At 51.6% G+C, this 22,139-nt stretch overlaps 1 protein-coding gene across 2 annotated transcripts in view; it reads right to left on the bottom strand.

Moving 5' to 3' along the window:
• Positions 1-1,825: 1,825 nt before the first annotated feature.
• ADGRG5 (adhesion G protein-coupled receptor G5) overlaps positions 1,826-22,139 on the bottom strand; it is a 28,122-nt gene continuing 7,808 nt past the window's right edge. The window contains exons 2-13 of one of the 2 annotated variants that reach the window (XM_054048773.1): positions 20,340-20,433; positions 19,376-19,514; positions 17,693-17,834; positions 12,508-12,639; positions 11,475-11,591; positions 10,039-10,081; positions 8,589-8,695; positions 7,047-7,168; positions 5,246-5,514; positions 4,357-4,456; positions 2,827-3,110; positions 1,826-2,407 (exon numbers count right to left, since the gene is read on the bottom strand). In XM_054048773.1, the coding sequence (XP_053904748.1) occupies positions 2,322-2,407; positions 2,827-3,110; positions 4,357-4,456; positions 5,246-5,514; positions 7,047-7,168; positions 8,589-8,695; positions 10,039-10,081; positions 11,475-11,591; positions 12,508-12,639; positions 17,693-17,834; positions 19,376-19,514; positions 20,340-20,430 (1,632 nt within the window). In that variant the 5' untranslated portion in view covers positions 20,431-20,433 and the 3' untranslated portion in view covers positions 1,826-2,321. The remainder of the gene's footprint in view (positions 2,408-2,826; positions 3,111-4,356; positions 4,457-5,245; positions 5,515-7,046; positions 7,169-8,588; positions 8,696-10,038; positions 10,082-11,474; positions 11,592-12,507; positions 12,640-17,692; positions 17,835-19,375; positions 19,515-20,339; positions 20,434-22,139) is intronic. The other variant, XM_054048774.1, reaches the window with a different exon arrangement.

Genomic DNA, 22,139 nt, shown 5'->3' with positions numbered 1-22,139 from the left:
GGCATAAGCTTTCATGGCTAAACTCCACTTCATCAGATGCATGGAGTGGAAAATACAGGAGCAGGTATAAATACATGAAAGGATGGGAGTTGCCTTACGAAGTGTGAGGTCAGTCTAACGAGACAATTCACTTAACAGGATACCAAGGGAGGAAAAATCACTTTTGTAGTGGTAATGAGAGTGGCCCATTTCAAACAGTTGACAAGAAGGTGTGAGTAACAGTAGGGGGAAATTAGTATGGGGGAAATTAGGTTTTGGTTTTGTAATGACCCAACCACTCCCAGTCTGTATTCAGGCCTAATTTGATGGTGTCGTTTGCAAATTAATTCCAGTTCTGCAGTTTCACATTGGAGTCTGTTTGTGAAGTTTTTTTGTTGAAGAATTGCCACTTTTAGGTCTGTTATTGAGTGACCAGGGAGATTCAAGTGTAGGAGAACACTTCAATCTCCCTGGTCACTCAATAACAAACCTAAAAGTGGCAATTCTTCAAAAAAAAACAACTTCAAAAACTTCAAGAACAGTTATTTTTCCTCTCTTGGTATCCTGCTGTTAATTGAATTGTCTTGTTAGACTGACCTTACACTTGGTACGACAACTCCCACCTTTTCATGTATTTATACCTGCTCCTGTATTTTCCACCCCATGCATCTGATGAAGTGGGTTCTCGCCCACAAAAGCTTATGCCCAAATAAATGTGTTAGTCTCTAAGGTGCCACAAGGACTCCTATGATCACAGGACCACCCCACTGCAAATACTATCCCAGCTGTGATGTGTCTGTGGAGGCTTCCAAGGGGCATGAGTAGCAGGGCTACGGTTAAGCAGACTCATTCTGTGGTGGACCCTTCAGCAAGGAAATTTCGACCCAGGCCCAGCTTCAAATGCACAACAGACTGGCAGGCTTCAAGAGCAGCCACTAGGGTCATTGCTTGTTTTTATTACTCCAGCAGGCGGGCTCCAGTCATTTGCATGCAACAAAGTCCAACACCGGGAATGGGCTTTGGCCAGAGCAGGCAGTGGTGCGGGTGGGGTGGATGCCCCATTGTAAAGCAGTTTAATGGAAATCTCTGGTTGGGTACAAAAGAGCAATAAACTCCCCACACGGTCATTAAAAAAGCAAAAGCACATTGGTTCCAGGTTTAGTCCATCCAGGTTGTGGACTTGTCTGTGTGAGAGAGAGAGAGAGAACTCAGCTGCAGCGTCTACCTTTGCGGCAAGATCTCTTCACTGACCAGTTAGTGGCGGCTGATGTCCCGCAATACAGTCTCCAGCATCCAGGAATTCACAGCCCCTTTGCTATCACTTCCTTTCCCTACACTCCCTGTTTCACCATGTCTGTTTCTTTACTGCCCTGCTCTGTAATTCCTCCTCTCCAATTTCTAGTTCTTTTCTTTCTGCAGTTTCCTTCCATCTCCTTCCCCTGTTGTTCGCCTGTCCTCTTTAAATCAGAGATGGGCTTGAGCAGCAGGGTTAGGATTTGGGTTTCAACCTCCTCAAAAGTCAGGGTGTTTGGGTACATCTGATTTGTTCGTAATGGGTTGGTGTTGGGGTGAGCAGGTCGGTGTGTGCACGAGCCTGCATACACCACTGCCCTCTACTGAATGGAATCAGAACTGCTCCGATGTGTGTCATTAGCCCCGTACTGCTAACAGATCCTCTCATTTAGCTTGAATGGTAGGGACCTGCGCCAGGGCAGTTAGCTGAGTATAGAATCTCTCTCCATGGTGAAGTGACTGGGACGGGAGAATCATCGCATGATTTCAAAAGGAAATGTAACAAACCGGGGTGTTTATAGCTTCCTGGGGGGGGGGGCGGGGAGGGGGACAGGCACATAGGCTCTGATTCTCCTTGTTTTCCCCCCTCAGTGTGTGTGCATGACGTTACCCCTGGTGTGAGTGGGTGGGGAGGTCTGGTTTGGTAGCGATGTGCACCTTCTCTGCACTCACCGTGCGCAGGTGTAAATAAAGACACAAGGTGCAATGGAGGGGGAATCAACGCCCCAAGCATTGTCTGCTTCTAGCCTCCTAGGGAACAGCAATTCCCTGTGCTGTGAGAGGGGCTGTTCTGTTACCCCTCAGTCTTGCCCAGGTCCTGTTCGCCTACTCGACAAACTCTGCATAAGCTGCTTGGAAGGCTCATTGTCGCGCTGTTTGCGGCCGCATGTGTGAAGGCACTGAGGAGTGTGTCTCTTCCCTTGCTAAATCCCCCATCAGAAGCGCAGACCTGCCTGGGGCAACTGGGGCAGGCCAGTTCCAGCAAGTGAATCTGCTCCTGGGGGGTGAGCTGGGCCCCTTTGGGAGCACAGTCCAGTTGCCTGGCCTGGTTATTTTGTCATCTGAGAACTCCCGGTGGAGGAGCTGGGATCCGGCTCGCGGCGGATGGTGCAGTACCAGAGGCAGATGAAGAACCCTGCAGGTGGAAAGCACATTGTAAGCCTTCGGTCACTAGGGCTGTCCATGGTGCCCATGTCAATAAGTGAGTAACATAGCAGCAGGGCCCTCTGACTTCTGACCTCACAGAAACCTCCATGTCCTTTCCCCTCCCCACTCCTGGCTTCAGAGGCAGGGGCAGCAGCAGCAGAAGTGCATTGACCAGGTGGTGGCTGAGAACTGTGCTACTTATAACAGCAATGACCAGGAGCTAGCAGAAACCTCGAGGGGACTCTGCTGCTCCTAAATCAGAGGTAATAGAACCCTGGTGCTAATCCAGCCCTGCGCCTCCTTCTGCAAAATCCCCCTTGACGGGGCTTTGCTTCAGGTCTTAAGCTACTTCTGGCTCCATCCCATTCATCCCACTGCCTGAGCACTGGGCCCTGCAGCCTCACTGACCCAGGAGGGAGTTGATGATAGTGAAGAGGATGAGCTGAGGAATCAAGAAGACACCGAAACCGAGGAAGGCCAGTGCCCAGGTCGTTCCTAGCAGGCACGTCAGTCCCAGCACTGTCACCAGATCCTTCTTCACTCGTTCTTTCTGACTGTTCATGTTGGATCTCAGTTTCCTCAGCATCCTCATGACGGTGACTAAGATGACCATGTTGAAGAGTATGGTGATACCAGCATAGCCCACGTTGAGGATGTAATGAACATCCTGGGCCTTGTCTGTGATCCAACACCTATGGGAGAAGAGGAGGAGACTCTCGTATGCTAATGACGATGATGCCACACTGTGGGGATTGGCCCCGTGGCTGGGGAGGGATGTCTTGCTTTGGGAATGGCACCAGGCCGTGAGAATTACACCATTCCAGCAGGGCCCCGGAGATCCAGGCCTTGTGGTCAGAGCCCAGATAGGGTAGCAGACATCCGTGCAAGGCTGCTGGGGAGCCAGCTACTTGGTGTGCCAGCAAACGGGATTCCCGACGAGGAGGACAGAAGGGACATCTGTCTCGGACGGGGTGGAAAGGCTCTTTGGGCTGCTTAGTGTTGCTGGTGAGTTCAGGCTCTAATTTGCCTTAGTAAATGCCTGCACGCCTTGGAAAGGGGGGACCACAACAGTGCATGGGAAGGGGGTTGTGTTGGGGGAAGCCTATCGCGCCATAGCTGAGATGGGATTTCAGCGCCAATGCAAAGGGAGCAGCACCATCTGTGGGGAAATGGCACCGTGGTTCTGGGCTGGAACCAGGCTTTGGAGACCTGCCCTGTTCTTTGGGAAGGGCAACATACTTGCAAAATTGCACTGCCTCTGGGGAGTCAGAGCATGTCTTGGGCAGAGGACAGCACCATACTCCGAGTAGAGGACAGCACCATCCACCAGAAATGGTCTAGTGATGTGTGAATGGCACTGTAGTTTTCAAGCCATCCCACAATCCTAGGACAGGCCGAAAGAGGACAATGCTGGGTAAATGGCGCAATTGTTCTAAACCAGCATCATGCACCCGGGAAAGTCGCCGTGTTTTGGAGAGTTGGACTTAGGCTATGTACACGCGACAGCGTACGTCGGTATAAGTTATGTTACTGAGGGGTGTGACTAAGACACCCCTGAGTGATGTAACTTATAATGACCTAAATACGGGTGTGGACAGTGCTGTGTTGGCAGGAGAGCTTCTGCACCTCCGTAAGCTCTGTAGCCTAGCCAGAGCCTTAATCTTCATTGCCCATGGATCTGATTAGAGCACTCCATGGATGGCACATTGCTTGGAGGTAGGATACAAGGCTTAGGAGAATAGAACCACATTTTTTATCCTGCATTCTGCAGAAGATAGGACCATGTGGAAAAGAACCAGGAGGGACTGGGGAGCACAGAAGCTTTTAATGATTAGGAGACCTACTGTACCACTGGGAACCCAGCCTCAACCCCTGCTGGTCCCCATTATGGCAGAACGTGATTGTGTGTGGACCATCAAACCCATGTCTAACACTTACATAGTTGCATTGTCGTAGCTCGTGTCGGTCTCAATTATGTGCAGCCCGTATGTCTCTTCCTTGAAGATGAGAATGCTAACCACAGCTAAGGCTGGCAGTCCTGTGGGGGCGGGAGATACACACCAGCTAAGCTATGATTGAATATGATGGGAATACATAAGAAGGACCTAAGTAATTGGAGGGTAGGAAACTGGGTAGCATTCAAAGGAGTTGGTCCTTGGACATAGGTAGGAAGAGAAGTATATTGGAGGAAGGAAAAATCCAGTAAGGCAGATGGGACAAGTGGTGATGGAATATGGGGCCATTTTAGAGAGCAGAAACACAAAGGCAGGTCATGGCTGTGTGAGCAAGATGCAGTTATGTCCCTCAAAAAAGTTTCTGCTGTCCCAGCACACTCCAGGTAAACCAGGCTGGCTTATATTAGATGTTGGTAGGGCACTGTAGATTCCCTCCCCCACACCCCTATCACGCATAGGAAATATAGACATGAGAGGTGGGCCCCATCAAAACCCCTGAGCATTTGGGGAAGGATTGGAAACCAAATCTGGATATAAACTCTGCAACCAGCCCCTACTTCTTTACTATGCAACAAGCTAATGCATTGCAAACAGACAATTACTATCTAATTCTAGAGCCGAGGTCCTCTGGCTCTCAGAATACAGCTAAAGGAGCACTTTGATCAGCAGTGGACAGCCTCCCTCCCACAGGCCAATGCCTGGCTCTGACCGCCCCCCAGATCTTGAGTGATTGAAATGTGGCGACATCTCTCACTGGAATCTGGTGACACTGCAGAGAGTGCAGCGGAAGGGCTGTGGTTTTTGGCAGGAGGGACGGAGCTCCTCGTGGGTTGTGAGGGAGGCATCTTTCTGGGTAGAGAACCTGCACTTACCCCAGCCAACGGCGCACAGTTTGAGGACATATCTCCTGATGTACACGTTGTAGACTTTGATCAAGAGCAGGTAGAGGTGGAAGCCCTCGATGGCCATCCAGGTCAAGCAGCAGAGCAGGGAGTATTGGAGGAAGGCGGCAGTGCCTCTGCAGAGCCACGTGGAGTGAACCGATGCCAGGGGCCCACTGAGCAGGAAGAAGACATTCAGCAAGAAGAGGGCACCCAGCAGGTTCATGTGGATTTTGGCTGTATGATCTCTGCTCTTTTTCCTAAAATGAACACCGCAAATAGAACTCAGTTCTTTCTGACTGCCCTCGAAAGGGGGAACAGGAGGGGGTGCAAAGCAGGCAACGCAATCCACTCCTGCCCCCCACCCCACCCCTCCACCTGGGACATCCCCTCCAGTCAGCATGTGCTGCAGGAGAACGCCAGAGCTGTCTCATATCTCGATAGGGCCCACGCTGGGGGGGGGTGGAAATGTCCTGTCCCTTCCTTGGGGGCTGAGTCCATAAGACCCCGTGGCGATACACAGGCAGTGCACACTGTGTTAGAACCACTGGTGACTCTAGCAATGTCTGTTAGGGGTGTGACTTTTATTCTGTTTCTTTACAGGCCAAACCCCTAGTGTAGATAACGTTCAAAGTGCGTCGGGCAGCAGGGATAAGCGATACCAGTTGCAGTATAGCCAAACCCATGACTGGATTAAGGCAGGGGCTTTAGGGGCTGCAGCCCGGGGCCCTGGCTCAAGGGGGCTCCCAGAAAAATAAATCACAGGCAGCGATCTCTGGGGCGCTCAGGTGGCCTGCCCTGGCCCCACGTCGCTCCCAGAAGCATCTGGCTGCTGGCACGTCTCTGCGGCCCCTGGAGGGGCAGGAGGCAGCTCCGCGCGCTGCCCCTGCCCCCAGCACCGTCCCCGCAGCTCCCATTGGCCGGGAACCGGGCAGGCAGCCTGCCTGAGCCCTGCTGCACTCCCGGCTGGGAGCCACCTGTGGTAAGCGCCTCCCAGCCAGAACCTACACCTCGCACCCCCTTCTGCACCCCAACACTCTGCCCCAGCCTGGAGCCCCCTCCTGCACCAAACTCTCTCCCAGACCCCGCATCCCCTCCTCCACTCCAACCCTCTGCCCCAGGTCAGAATCCCCCTCCTGCACCCCAACCTCCTGCCCCAGCCCCCTCCTGCACCAAACTCCCTCCCAGGAAAAAGACTTGTATACAGGGGCCCCACAAAATCTAATAGCCCCAGGCCCACAGGAGAGTTAAGCCGGCCCTGGCCGAGCCTGCCCTAGGAAGGTTGGCTGGCATACCAGCAACCCCTTTCTAATGTAGACAAGGCCTGAGTGAGGCTGGGAGCTAAAAAGCCAGAAAACCACAAGATCTGTCTGTGTCCAGCAGCCTCGGTGAAGAATTCATGACAGCCAAGCTGTGGGTCAGATCCTCCGTTGCTGTGGGCTGGCATGTTCCAAAGATTACAATGGTGCTCGGCTGCTTGACACCTGGTGCTGCTCTGGACCCTGTCTCATCTCTGCGGCAAGGGATGTGGCCAGGGATAATTGGATCCCTCCAGGAGCAGATGGGAGAACGGTGCAGAAATTCAAGCAGGAACGTGACGTCTTGGGGGTGGGAATGGCAAGTGTAACTCTCCAAAAAGGGCCAAACTAACCCCGGGTGTAACCCCAGGGGCCTCAGTAGGGAGTCCCCATTGGGATGAATTTGGTTTAGTATCTCTCTTGAGGGAGCCCCTGTTGACTCAGCTCAGCCAGGCACCCTGGGCGGGAGCCGCTCGGCACAGCAATGGGGTTACCTGGAGGCGAGGTAGTGGAGGATGGTGAGGAGCGAGGCAGCCGCTGAGACACTGCACCCCACCATGGAGATGTAGGTGAGAGGAGCCAGGATGGCCTTGTCTATGGGCGCTGAGGAGATTTTCTGCATGGGATGAGGAGGGGAAGGGGTGAGGAATGAATGCAGCCCTTTGGCACTGGTACTCAGCCTTCACGGCCGCCCTGGCCTTTCATTCTCCCCTCAACCCCCTCCAGCTTCTTCAGGCCTGGAGCCTGTTCCACCCCCCCAGCTTGGCACCCGTCCCTGAGGCTGTTGGATGTCACTGGCCTCTGTCCTATCTCCTCCCCCCTTCCAGAGCTCCGAGGGGGACGAGGGAACCGCCTCAAAGCTCGACCCCCTATCCTGACCCCGTGAGACGGATTGGTCAGCAGGTCCAAGAGGTTCCCTCCAGAGTGGGGGGCGGGGCAGAGTGTGTCCTAGTGTAACCCTTGTGGGGGTGCACGCATGTGCATCCATCCCCCGCAGTGTAACAGGTGCTGGGGCGAGGCGGCCCCAGAGGATGGTGCTGCATGTCTCTCAGCCCCTGCAGGGCGGGTGTGAAGGAGGAAAGGGAAATGGAAGCAGGACCTCGTGGTGGAGCCCAGCTGCAGGGAAATGAGCCGCTCAGAGCACTGAGAGCGGCTGGCGGGGAATGAGTCAGGGAGAAGGCAAACAGGAAACAGCCCTGGGAGAGGGATGAGTGCTTTAGAGCAGTGGGTTTCAAACCGTGGGTCGCGACCCAATGGAAGGCACTGGGTCACGGTGGCTCTGGTCAGCACTGCCAACCGGACCGTTAGAAGTCCCATCGGCGGTGGCTAGTTCCTACCTGTTCTGACACCGCGCTGTGCCCCGGAAGCAGCCAGCAGCAGGTTCGGCTCCTAGGCGGGGGAGCTCCGGGGCGCCGCGCACTGCCGCTGCTCCGAGCACCGGCCTCGCAATCTCATTGGCCGGGAACCAAGCTGGGGGGAGGTGCCTGCAGGCAAGAGCTGTGCGGAGCCGTTTGTGCGCCTCCGCCTAGGAGCTGAACCTGCTGCTGGCTGCTTCTGGGGAACAGCATGGTCCACAGTGCCAGGACAGGCAGGAAGCCTGCCTTAGCACCCCCACTGCACCGCTGACCGGGAGCTGCTTGAGATAAGCCCCACCTCCACGCCCCAATCCCCTGCCCCAGCCCTGAGCCCCCCCAACCCACAGCCCCTTCCTGCACCCCAAACCTTTCATCCCCAGCCCTAGCCCAGAGCCTGCACCCCCAGCCCAGAGCCCTGACCCCCTCGAACAACCCAACCTCCTGCTCCAGCCCTGAGCCCCACCCACACCCCAAACCCCTCATCCCCAGCTCTGTTGGGTCGCGGGCATCAAGTTTTCTTCAACTGGGTCACCAGAAAAAAAGTTTGAAAACCACTGATCTAGAGCACCTGAGAGACAGGGACTGAGAGGGAGCAAAGACTGTGTCTGATGGCTGGGGGCGGGGGAGCCTCATACACCCCCAAACAGAGCAAGAACAGTGGGGGAGAAACAGCCTTCCTACCAGCAGCACGGCAAAATAGGTGAGGTGGTTACACTGGCACAGCACTACGCCATTTTGGTGGTGGGTCTCACAGCCAGCGCTGCTCCAGTTCCCCAGGCTGCCGTTTTCTGCAAGAGGGAGAAACGGCCTTAAGGAAAACAGCCCACGGCCACAGCGCAGTGAGGCCGAGCCTCAGAAAAACCCACAGGCAACATTTTCCAAAGCACCAACTCACTTAGGAGCCCAAGGCCCATTGATTTTCAGTGGGGCTTTGGTACTTTTGAAAATGTTACCCCCTGTCTCCAACCGCAAAAACAATCAGAGTGTGGGGCAAGGGGTGATCTCAGGGAGTGCTACTGCGACATAAGGGTGTTGACGCTAGACATGCGCCAGCATTGGGATCGGAGTTGGGTTTGGGCTACCTGTGGTTCAAGGCTGCACAGCACTAGGGCTCATGTGGGTTGGTGCCGAACCCTGGAGAGCTGTTCTCAGGCATATAGTGGAGGGAAGGAATAAAGCTAGCAGGACAAAATGTCCCCCTCTCTGCACCCTCCTCTGCAACCCCTAAGATCCAGCCCTGGGCACCTACAGGCTCTCTAAGAGCAGGGACCCTCCAGTTCTCAGGGGCAAGGACCTTGGAGCAGTGTTTTTGCTGCCTTCTGCAGCGTGGGGGGCAGGTCACTTGCCAGGTTTATCTGGGTGCATCTCACCCCTGGGCACCGGGGGAACCTGAGTCCCTGTTCTCTGCCTGTGGCACACAGTTGTTCAGTCTCTGAGGGCTGTAACGTTCCGCTCTACGGGTGGTGGTTTGGTGCTTGGTTGTGTTTTTAGTGGCCGATGATCCATGAGGCCAGCCTAGAGGATCTGGGGGTCCCTTCTGGCCTTAAATTCTATGGCCCTGGGTCTCTATATGACTCCTTCCTTGGAAGAAGGGCATAAAAATGGGAGTTGCTTTTACAAGCCTCTGGGAAGTGCCTGTGCCCTGTGTGGCTGTTTGCAGGTGGCTCTGGCTGACCTGGGCCCGCTCTCCACCCGCTTTGTGCGCGACAATGGCACTCACTCAGGAAACCCCTGAGGGGTGTGGGGTTTAGTCCTCCAGTAGGTGCCAGTGTGGGTCTCTATATAGCCCTACGCTCGGCAAGGCTCTGTGCACAGAGGGGGGCGCTCCGTAAGCAGCTCTGGGATGACAGAAGGATGCTTGTCGCTGGGAGCCAAGGAAGGTCAGGGTTCCCAAGTTCTCCTGGCAAGGTGGCTGGGGTGAGTATAGTCTGGCAGCAGATAGGGACGGTCATAGCATGAAACCTCAGAGTCTGTCTGGTAAATTGCAGCTGCATGTTTGGTCCTTAGGTCCCCCTGGTGTCTAAGGCAATGCGCTCTCCATTGAATGACTCCCACCATCTCTGTTTTGCCTCTTCCTCGTTCCTTGCATGCCTGCCCGGGTACCGCGTGATGCTGTGAGTGTCATAATTACCTGGTCCTTCCTCCCAAAAGACGCAGATTGCACTTGAGTTATCCTGGTTGGGGGGCGGGGGGAGAAAACATGAGGCACATGGTGAGGTGTCTGTGCTCCCTTAGTTCCAAGCAATGTACGTAACCTGGGCTTGTTAGGGAAAAGTCTTGTGACTGGTCCCTCCTGCCTATGCAGTGTTGTTCCCTACCGCATATTTCCCAGCATGTTTTCCTGCCCACTATTAACATGAAGCCCCATCACAGGAATCCACTGCATCACTTAGGAGACTATTCCGCAGTGTAGTGAGGAAATATTTGATAGTTAATCAGTTTTATCCCGTTACTCTGAGTTAGTAATAATACCCCCTTGGAGTAATAATACCCCTTTGGAGTACCCTACGCTCTTTTCTTTCTTTCCCCCTGCTTACACCTAGATTTTCAGCAGGAAAATTTACACCAGGTGAGGATCTGGCCCTACATACTTCTCAAGCAGTTGACTTAGAGCTCCTTCGTCATTTGGCCATTCTGCTTCGCAATCTTTTCCTCTAAATCCCCGTAATCAGTTCATTGCTGCTCTCTGACGTGCCTCCAATATACCCGAGAGCACAAAGGGCCAATGGCTTCCTCCTACGTCTGCACAGTTGGGTTACATTGCGTGGTGCCCACTTGGCGAGCACGTCTCTCCCACCTAAAGATTCCCACCTGCTCCCCAGTCTGGACAAAGACAACTTGCACGCGGGCTGACCCTCAGAGTCTCCGCAGTACTTCACAGAGAAGAGTTGGCAGGAGTCAGTGGGACTGCACTGGCTTTGTGGTTAAAAACCAACCAACCACCACACTCCTTATTGGTTGCAATGAGCCAGGACCTCCCCCCTCTCTCCCGTAGCTCCAGGGGAGGTCAGAGGAGGAGAGAAGCATTTCAAAAGCCCCACTCCATCCCTGGAGCAGCTACTCTGTTTTCTGATACAGCTTCTGCCTCAGTAGAACTCCTCCCAGGGAGCACACATGCGCATGCCTGCTGCATCCCCTTCGAGAAAGTGGCATACTCCTCCTCCGTGCCAGGCCAGTTCTACTGGGTGGTACAGAGCAGGGGAGATCTTGCTCTTAGCCTGCCATTCCCTGTCAGGCCCCTAGCATCTGAGCACACTGCTAGCAGGGAGCAGGAATTACATTCCCCTTTGGGATCCCGGGCAGTCAATGGTGCCAGGGCTCAGGGAGGGGGAGTTCCTTATGCGCTCGCTCCCACCTCTTTGCACACCGAGGCAGAGAGATACTGGCCCAAATCCACCCTTCAAGCAACAGGTTGAATTCCCATTGGGTTTCAAGAGCCCTGGCTGTTCCTGAGACTTCAGCTACACTGACCTCCCCGCTCCGGTGTCCTAGAGAGCTATTTGCCTTCCCTTGGCCAGAGTGATAGCTGCTGTTAAATGCCTTTGTGGGCCATGATCACCAGCTCACCAGCGTTTGGTTATGCCAGAACCGGATCTCCACAGGCTCAGTGAGGTTGGTGACGCTGTAGTTTTCAAGGGTGGCCCCTAAGATGTCATTGTTCAGTAGGGAGCTATTCTTCCAGTCCTGCAAAGCCAGAGCAGAAGAAACAATGCGCAAACCCATAAAGACTATTACCAGGAGTGGGCAGGTCACTGGTATCGGGAGCCTTTCATCTGCAGATGACCAACGCTGCTTCTATCCATGGGCAATCTGATGGCCTATGTGCAATGAGTTTGTTGGTCTCAATCCAGTTCCTTGCAGGCAGGTGCTCACATTGCAAACCTCCCACACCATGATGCTTAACCACTTCATCGGGGAGGCCATGAACGGAATGGTCAGAGAGGCCAAACTACCCTTCCACTCTAAGAGGTGTCCCTTTATGATGCATCTTACTGAGGTCGCACAGAGAAGTTTGCATTGCTGCTTCCCATATTATACGTAAGAGTCCTCTACGCTGCATGTGTGGGTGTTGTGGGCACCTGCATGTAATATGTTGTTAATGAAAGGATCCGGCTAGATAGACGGATGGGTTAGAGACACCGTCCTGCTCATCTCATTGAAACGCCAGTGGAAGCTATTTTCTTAGCATTGGTCATAGGGGGCTGCAGCAGCCAATTGGTGAGCAAGGCCAGACAAGTCTTGCTGTTGCTTGACCATGGGCTGACCACATCTTTACAGCTTCCCGGGGCTTTAATTACCAGAAGAGAGGTGTTCCCCTGGGGTTCCCCTGGGACAATTCCAATATACCTGGGGCCCTTGCCCTCTCTAAATTCCCCTGCACTTCCAATTGGATATGGCATAAATGAGCGGGGGTGCCGCATGCTGTTAAGCAGCTGCCCTGCATCATCTGCATCTCGGTGTTGGGGAAGGGCCCCATGCGTATGGTCTGATGCATTAGTCTTACAGCTCTTCGAAAGAAAGGGGCTGCGTACATGCAAACGAATGTCTTTTCTCTGCTTCCCCAACCCACCCGCGCTGGTAAAACGTCAGAGTGTCTAACCTGGAACAGGCAAGGCGTGTTGAGATAAATGCAGACGAGTTTCATTTCTGCCGCTGAACGCCGCCATTTCGGCACCAGTGCAGGTGGGAAACGCATGGAGTGGTGGGTTCGTTTATTCTTTCTGGGCTGGGGCTGTGAGGTTGAAACAGAAACATTCCCTGGCACAAACTGACAAATGTCAGGTTATGATTTAAAGAGAAGAAGCAAGTGCTGAAAGAGCGATCGCAGGGGGCTGCAATGCAACTCAATAATAATTGTAGCATCTTTCAAACACCCTGCGTGCCAGCATGCCGGAAAGAGCGAAGCACAGTGTCAGCGTGAGATAAAGGATAGGGAGGGAAGCAGAAGTGAAATGAGGCAAGGATGAAAAGAGCAGTGCTTGGGTCAGATGTGCTTGTAGCTGGAGGGAGAGAGATTTATTCATGTACCTGAACCCATCTGGGCCACCAGTGTGGTTTGAACCCAGGACTTTGTGCACTAAAAGCATGAATTGCCACCCCTTGAGGTAAAGAACTAAGTGAAGCCCTGTAGCTGATTCCTAAAGCTTTTTTATGGACCAGCTACTAGAAGGGTGACAAACATCCCCATTCTCCACGATGTCTCCTCATCTATGTCTGTATGCTGCCCAGCACAATGGGGGCCTGATCCTAACTGGTGCTTTTGGATGCTACAGTAATATAGATGATTGACAATCACAGCAGGAGGTGCGGAGGAGAAGGTGGTGAGGTTGCATGGAGGTATAGCGAGGAGACCAGTATCAGATGAGCAGAAGAGTGGGAAATGAAGAGAGGTAAGGTCTGTGAGGCAGGGCTCCGGCAAGACAGATATGAGAATACCATGGTGACGGGTGTGGTTTAAATGACTAGTAGAAGCTTTTTCTCAGAGGTTTGGGTGAAATAGTGTCTGGGAATCTCTGTCTTGCCACCTGGGTCAAAAAGAGGAAAGGTTGAGAAGCTGGAGCAAGAGGATTTGGAAGCCCTGGATGTCCTATTGCTCAATAATAAGTTTAGGACTTTGTATGGTGGCAACAAATATTGTGACTGGGATTGTGAGTGAGGCTCACCACTTTCTAGGTCGCTTTATGGCAGAAGTGACAGGGCAGACGGAAGCCACAGGCTCCCTCATTCAGACCTTCGTTTACAGAAACATTTGAATGGTTCTCTTGGGTCCGTGACTTACCATTTGCTTTAGAGGTCAGGCCCAGTTTGCTAAGTGTGGAGCCACGCCTTGCAGGGGTGCTGTTGGATCAAAGGGTTTGGTTCAGGCCAGTTCCTAAATTAGTCTGTACCAAGGTCTTCAAAAGTGACTAGTGATTCTGAATGCGTCAATCTTTAGGGGCCCAGCTGGAGACCTTAAAGGGACCTGGATTTCAGAACTTTTGGAGCTCCTCCCTCTGGAAAGCAAACCCTTCTAAGGTGTCTCAAGCTGTGCCCCTGCCATTGAAGTGCCCCAAATCACCCTTTGTTAATAGTAGAACGGTGGTAAAATTGATTCCTTTTGCACCTTTGCATGATGTTTTCCTGATGCTGGATTTTGATCCCTGTGGGATGCACACTCCTACCCCTAAACGCCCTGAGGTATTACCTCACCCACACTTGTCTGTAAACCGATAGTCAGATCCAGCATTTCAAAGCCACGCTCACATGCACTTTTAAATTTCTGGTTTCAGAGTAACAGCCGTGTTAGTCTGTATCCGCAAAAAGAAGAACAGGAGTACTTGTGGCACCTTAGAGACTAACAAATTTATTAGAGCATAAGCTTTCGTGGACTACAGCATCCGAAGAAGTGGGCTGTAGTCCACGAAAGCTTATGCTCTAATAAATTTGTTAGTCTCTAAGGTGCCACAAGTACTCCTGTTCTTCTTTTTAAATCTCTGACAACACTCCCTGGGTGCAGAGTTCAGCAGCCAGTTTGCTCCCAAAAACCGCTGCAGCAGAGATACACGCTTTGAGCTCTCTCCTGTCTATCCCCTATCACTTATACGGCCTCCATTCCTTTGGCATCTGAGCATCGCACACAACGCCTGGGTGGTAGGGAAGTGCTCTTATCCCCAGTTCACAAATGGGGAGCTGAGGTACTGACAGACTGTGACTTGCCCAAGGTGGCACAGTGAATCTTGAACCCAAGAAGCCTAAATCAGTGCCCTAACCATTGGAGCATCCTTCTCTAAAATCTTGGGCCCAGCTCCACAAAGGTATTTAGGCTTCTAACGTCCATGGATTTCAATAGGCGCTGTAGCGGGGTGGACACCCGCTCCTGCCCTGAAGGGCTTGAAACCAGCCCTGAAAGAGGGCTGCAGGGGTTAAAAGCAGCCCTGCAGAGGGCGGCAGCTCTAAAAGCTGGGCTGATTGGGGAAGCGGCTGCAGCTGGGCCACGCCCCAATCAGGCCCCCCCTGGCCTGTATAAAAAGGCTGTGAGCCAGAGGCCCAGAGAGAAGGGCCTGGCTGCAGGGAGCTAGACAGGGTACCTGAGTGGAGCAGGGCTGGGGAAAGGCTGAGGAGCTGGGGAGCTCCGGCCTGGAAAGCCCCAGGCTGTGCCCTAGCAGAAGGCCAAGGGGTACTGGGGTTGCAGAGGGCAGCCCAGGGGTAGGCCAAGGCAGCAGGTCCAAACCCATCATTGCCAGTGATGAGCGGCTGATACTGCAGTCTGCCCCAGGGCGTGGGGCTAGATGATGACTGGCAGTAGCCTTATACTGAGGTGAGGTGAGACTAGTGGGTGGGGGTTCCCTGAGGAGGGGAGACCCTAAGACTGAGGGGTTACTGCCAGGGGGCAGCACCCCAGGTAAAAGGGCACTGGGGTCCTGGGAGGGGTTGGGGCCAGAGGACAGGCGGATCACCAGCCTGCAGGGGGTGATCCAGATGCTGGAAGAGCTAATTCCTGGAAGTAACCAGCAGGAAGCGCTGCAGGGGTGAGTCCGCTCCTCTACAGGTGCACTCATACCTTGATGAAGCTGGGCCCTGGAGGCATTGGTCTTGTTTTCCCTTAGTTAACGTGAGACAAATCCTTTTAGACTGAAAATCCGTCTTTTGCTTTGTGTAGTGAATGGCACATTTGCATGTGGGCTTTGAACATGCAATATACGTGCGGACACAGTGGGTTCTAGGGGCAGTCAGGATTGCAGATTGGCGGAGGTGTGGCCATGTGTGTTTGTGAAAATTCTGGAATTGTGAGTGTTTGTTCCCACTCCGGGTGCAATCTGCAATGACTCTGAGGTCTGGTCTATACTACCCGCCTGAATCGGCGGGTAGAAATCGACCTCTCGGGGATCGATTTATCACGTCCCGTCGGGACGCGACAATCGATCCCCGAATCGGCGCTCTAACTCCACCAGCAGAGGTGGTAGTAAGCGCCGCCGACAAAAAGCGGCAGAAGTCGATTTTGCCGCCGTCCTCACAACGGGGTAAGTCGGCTGCAATACGTCGAATTCAGCTACGCTATTCACGTAGCTGAATTTGCGTATCTTAAATCGACTCCCCGCTGTAGTGTAGATGTACCCTGAGTCTGTTACAGCCCCCTTGGGAGTGTGGCTCATGCTTCTAGCTCTGGAGGTCCCCAGTTCAATCCCCTTTCATGCTTTCTCGTGATGATAATGTAAGCGCCCACTTTCACTGCAGAAAGGTTACTTTAAAAAGAGAAGGAAATTCAACCCAAAATATTATTAGAGCAGAGATGCAGGAAACCCGCGGTCTGATCTGTTCCGGGACTAACACTGAGGAAGTCCCCCAGATGCTTTAGAGGCCATGTGGATGATTTTCTGTTCCCGCTGCTGCACTATTGCATGGCTTTCAGTCAAAGAAGATAAAGCTGACATCTCTCCCTTGTCCCCGCTGCCCTCTGGCAAAAGTTCTTCCCTGGATGGAAGCGTCAGCACGTCGCATTCACGGCCTACGTAGCAAGGCACAAAGCACTCTGGGCGGACATGGAGACTGAGACACCGGCTGGCCACCGGAGACTGTTCTAATGACCCGCCAGAGCGGACTGGACTGGGAAGGCAGGTGCCTGGAGCTTTGGGTTGTGGGAAGGGAGAGTGCATGGCTCTCATCTCCAACTGGCTCGGCTGGCTGGCTGGGGGAGACACCTCCAGGCTGCCTGAGGAAAAAGCCCAGGGCCAAGGGCTGACATGTACAGGGCAAAAACACGGGCAAGAGGGGCAGTTGCTCCCCCAACATTGGTTTCTTCCCCCCCCCCCCCGTCCAACTTTTCATAGGTTTCTGTGCTCTGCTTCCGCCCACCTGCAGACGTTGAAGGAGATAATATGACCACAAAGACCAGTCTATATACTGACACAGCTTTGTCCTCCCCACCAGAATTTTTCTGACATGATGCCCCTGAGAGGCCCAGAGTTTTTCACAAGTGGCTTGTGATTCTTGAGATGTGTCCAAGCAGCCTGGTTTCCAGAGGGGAGGGGCTCAGCACCTTCTGAAATTCGGGACCCTTCAAGGAGACTTAGGTTGGGCTCCCTAAATGTAAATGCTCAGTCTTGGCCAGAGTCCCAACTCTGCCCCTAATTACCATAGTCTTGCCTGTGGGAGGGGCTTAACATAGAAAAGAAAACCCATCCAAGCCAACACTGCTGCATGTGGTTGGACACAGCTGGGAATGGATGTGACTTCTTGGTTTAGAAAAGGAGGGTATGATAAGGTTTAAGGACCCTTCTGAGCCATCCCCTGTGGGGCAGGGCAGATTTCAGGACCCCACCTCACCTTGTTTATCCATCCAGCCTGCCCCTGTTATATTTATATCTGCTGGGTCAGACGTACTGGAGTCAGACTTCAGCTGTCAATGAAGCCCCATTTGGGCCTTGGGCCTGGCGTTTGGGCACACCTCACGTGTTCACACTACTTCAGCCAGGATGCAAATGGGGTTTCTTGTGGGCAGCAGCTCTGCCAACTGAGCAAGGAGGGAACTAAGCCGGAAGGAACCAAACTAATCTGGTCTCTTCCGGAAGTTACTCCTTTGTAGATCTTACTTTAGGCACTCGGCCAAAAAAGAGGAAGAGGCAGGTACCTGTGATGGAGCGGGGGAGACAGAGAAATGGGGGAATGGAAATAGAGATCAGACTCCTATGGAAACGAAAGCTCGTGCTATCGCCCTGTGCGCCAGAACGCTGTCAATATGAGAGGCCCTACGCTGGGAACAGTGATTAGAAAGCAAAGCCCGCCGTTAGAGCAAGGTGGATACTGACCGGCATTGACTTGCTGCTGAGATTCAGCCCTAGGAACCGTGGCTTAATCTTGATAACTAAAGTCTGAATGTTGGGGCATATGACAGTGAAGTTGTCCTCTTGGAAACTGGCTTTCAACAGATTCTGTTCTAACTGTTTTAACCTAGAATGGAGAAACAAGAATCAGCGCTCAGAGGGGCGGAGAAGGCTAGAGGGGCTGGGGCTGGGGCAGACAATATGAGGAGGAAGGAAAGAAAGAGGCAGAGACACTGAAGATTTGTATTTGAGATCATCTCCAGAAGGTATCGTCACGCCTTAGAGGTTGCCTCAGACTAGGGGCACTAAAATTGGAGAGTATCAGAGGGGTAGCCATGTTAGTCTGCATCTGTAAAAAGCAACATAGGGTCCTGTGGCACCTTTAAGACTAACAGAAGTATTGGGAGCATAAGCTATCGTGGGTAAGAACCTCACTTCTTCAGATGCAAGTGAAGAAGTGAGGGTCTTACCCACGATAGCTTATGCTCCCAATACTTCTGTTAGTCTTAAAGGTGCCACAGGACCCTCTGTTGCTTTTTAAAATTGGAGACAGACTCAAACATCAGACCCTGTCACCGTCAGCTTTAAACGTTCCTCACCCAAATTATGGAATGGGTTTGCTTTGGGCTTGCCTCGTTTGTGAGACTCTGCCAAGCCTGTCCGTGAGGCTTCCTGTCTGTAGGGGGTGGTGTGGCAGATCCGAGTCTGTATTTTACTGGTGTCTGACTTTAGAATTATCCTTAGAAATAACTAGTTCTGGTTGAAAAACAGACGAGCCATCCCACAGAAAATTCCAATGGTTAGAAATTTTGGTTTCTTCCCAAATCTGGATGCAAAGTTGATATGGGCAGTGGTGACCTGGGGGAGGGATAGCTCAGTGGAAGGGGAGGGATAGCTCAGTGGTTTGAGCATTGGCCTGCTAAACCCAGGGTTGTGAGTTCAATCCTTGAGGGGGTCATTTAGGGAACTGGGGAAAAAAATCTGTCTGGGGATTGGTCCTGCTTTGAGCAGGGGGTTGGACTAGATGACCTCCTGAGGTCCCTTCCAACCCTGGTATTCTATGATTTCAGCAAAAGAGAAAAATGTTCATTTGTGGCAAACGTTCTGTGAAAACATTGACTCTATCTCCCCTTGTAAGTACTCTCACACTTCTTATCACACTGTCTGTACTCGGCTAGCTTGATTATCACTTCAAAAGTTTTTTTTCTCTTAATTAATTGGCCTCTCAGAGTTGGTAAGACAACTCCCACCTGTTTATGCTCTCTGTATGTGTGTATATATATCTCCTCAATATATGTTCCATTCTATATGCATCCGAAGAAGTGGGCTGTAGTCCACGAAAGCTTATGCTCTAATAAATTTGTTAGTCTCTAAGGTGCCACAAGTACTCCTGTTCTTCTTTTTGTGAAAAAAAAATTTTTTTTTGGCTTTTTATTGAAAACTGATTTGTTTTATCTCTAAGTTTTTAGTTTGTCGACCCCTTCCGTCTCCAATTTTTGATAAAAACAGGTTTTTTCACTCAAATTTCCATTTGATCAAAACGCTGTTTTCTGCTTCAAAATGCCTCGCTGTAAATTTCCCCAGCAGCCCTAGCTGCAGGCGATGGACTCGGAGAACTGGCCCCAGAGTGTAGTCTGGCAAAGCCCCCTGTGCGTGCTCCCCACTCACCTGTCCGGCTTCCCATGCTGTGCAGAAAGTGCAGGGCATCCTTTTTCCATGTCGTTGTCCATGCCAGCCACCATGTTCATCTCCATCTTCTTTCCCTTTTGGGCAGGTACATGACAGTGTTCCTGGGCCCCTATGGGGTCTGGGAGGGAAACAAGCCATGTCGGGATGGGTGGAGCGCAGGGCCAGCTCTAGGCACCAGCGTTCCAGGCATGTGCTTGGGGCAGCCCTTTGGCGGCAGCACTTTTTCAAGGGGCGGCACTCTCTTTTTTTTTTTTTTGCTTAGGGCGGCAAAAAACCTGGAGCCGGCCCTGGTGGAGCGGCAGCGCCGTGTGAGGAAGGTTTGACCCCTGTGCTATCCTATGACATGCCACCACCTGACAGATCTTCGGGGTTAGAGTAAAGGTATGCAGGAGAGCACAAGGAAAGCAGAGGGAGAGCTCCCCGCACCTCTCCTCGGCATAAACAGCGCCCCCTCCCCCTCCTGGGCTAGGGCCGTGAGTGCTCCGTCCCGCCATTGCAATCTTCTCACAGCTGCACCTCGTGAATGAATTTGTACTTGGAGCAGGTGGCCTGCCACCAGGGTAGGGAGGAGGGTTGCAAAGGCCTTTGGGGAGATGAAAGAGGGGCTTGAGGTGAGCCCTGCACGCTGCTGCTTTCACAGAGACTGATTCTCACCACAACTCCCCATGTGCCCCTGGATCCACAGAGACCTTCCGCTGCTGCAGCTGTGTGTGTGTGTGTGTGTGTGTGTGTAACCCGCTGTTTTGCTGGAAAAGGCCACTTCGTCAGAAACGAAACCTTTGGCAGGAAAGTGTCAGTGACTGCAATCGCTCAGCGACTCCTCTGACCGGGATGCCAGACTTGTCCCCAGGTTGGTGTAATCACTGTCGGCAGATGTCAGGGTGGCCTTCTAGGCGAAATGATAGCAGAGATGTCAGAGCTCCGAATAAAGAACTATCCATACCTGCCTGTTGGAGCAGAAGAGCAGCAAGACACAAGAAGAAGCCGGTCCGCAAGGGTGAGTCCCTCTGCGTGGTGCTCCAAATGTCGCTCATCTCCTGCAAGAGACATACAGGCTCTGCTTTCTGGATTCAATTACCACTGTTGTTAAAGTGCTGATAATGTGCACAGACAGTGCTGTACAAGCCAGTAGGAGATGTAATCTCTGCTCTGTGCATTTTACAATTTAAATGAATGATCCAAAACCCAAGGTGGGGCCTATCGCAGGGCATTTTTAAACTCTCTGATATCGTCCTCACTGTAACCAGCGTGGTGGTTTATCAGATGACCGTAAACAGAGGATTTGGATTCTGATGATAACCTTAGTGGTGGTAACCACATTCAGGAAGCCCTGAACTGTGTGTCTGTCACACCCTGTCTCTTCCTAACCCTTGCTGCTTAGTTCCAAAGACAACTCAAGGATTGGATCTCCTTCCATAACAGGGAGCTGCTCCATTTAGGATTAGACTAGGGGAAAGAGGGAATGTTTCTGACAACAGCCAGGGCCCTTTATTTTGAGTGCACTCCAGTGTGCATTAGTGTTATTCCTGATATACACCAAGACAAGAGCAGATTCAATGAGCTGTAGCCGCAAGAAGCCCAGAGTTAATGTTTTTGTGACCGGGGTCCCAGTGGGGAGCCAGCTGTGGTCACTCAATTAGGGTGAACTGCAAAATATGGGACAGACAATCCCCAAAAAGCTGATGGATATTCCAATACTTAGATTTACCAAGCCAGCACAAAAAGCTTCTTTATTACCTTACTGGTTACTCAGAAGTCCAAACAACACAGTTCCCTTAAAGTGATCCAGCCTCAGGCCTCCATCCAGGTACCCACGTCAAATATAATGAAAATTTTTGTAAATCTTATTTCATCATATAAAAGAAAAGGTTCTACCGATCCCAAAGGATCGGACACATTACCTCCCAGGTTAATGAATGTGTCAGATCTTACCCAAATACATGCTAAAGCCAATTCTTATTAACTAAACTAAAATTTATTCAAAAAACAAAAGAGAGAGAGTCTGGTTAAAAGATCAACATACATACAGTAGGGCTGTCAATTAATTGCAGTTAACTCACGCAATTAACTCACAAAAATTAATCAATATTTAAAAAATTAATTGTGATTAATTGCAGTTTTTACTATACTGTTAAACAGTAGAATACCAGCTGACATTTATTAAATATTTTGGATGTTTTTCTAGATTCTCACATATATTGTATTCTGTGTTGTAATTGAAATCAAATTGTATATTATTTTTAATACAAATATTCGCACTGTAAAATGATAAACAAAAAATAGTATTTTTCAATTCACTTCATACAAGTACTGTAGTGCAATCTCTTTGTTGTGAAAGTGCAATTTAGTGATGTAGACTTTTTTTGTTACATAACTGCTCTCAAAAACAAAACAATGCAAAACTTCAGAGCCTACAAGTCCACTCAGTCCTATTCCTTGTTCAGCCAATTGCTAAGACAAAACAAGTTTGTTTACATTTATGGGAGATAATGCTGCTCTCTTATTTACAATGTCACCTGAAAGTGAGAACAGGCATTTGCATGGCACTTTTGTAGCCAGCATTGCAACGCATTTACGTGCCAGATCTGCTAAACATTTGTATACCCCTTCCTGCCTCGGCCACCATTCCAGAGGACATGCTTCCATGCTGATGACGCTTGTTAAAAAAATAATGTTTAAATAAATTTATGACTGAACTCCTTGGGAGAGAATTATATGTCCCCTGCTCTGTTTTATCCGCATT

Source organism: Malaclemys terrapin, chromosome 14, assembly GCF_027887155.1.
Source record: "Malaclemys terrapin pileata isolate rMalTer1 chromosome 14, rMalTer1.hap1, whole genome shotgun sequence".
Classification (NCBI taxonomy): domain Eukaryota; kingdom Metazoa; phylum Chordata; order Testudines; family Emydidae; genus Malaclemys; species Malaclemys terrapin.
Note: the sequence above shows the minus strand (reverse complement) of the source record. Positions and strands in the feature narration are given on the sequence as shown.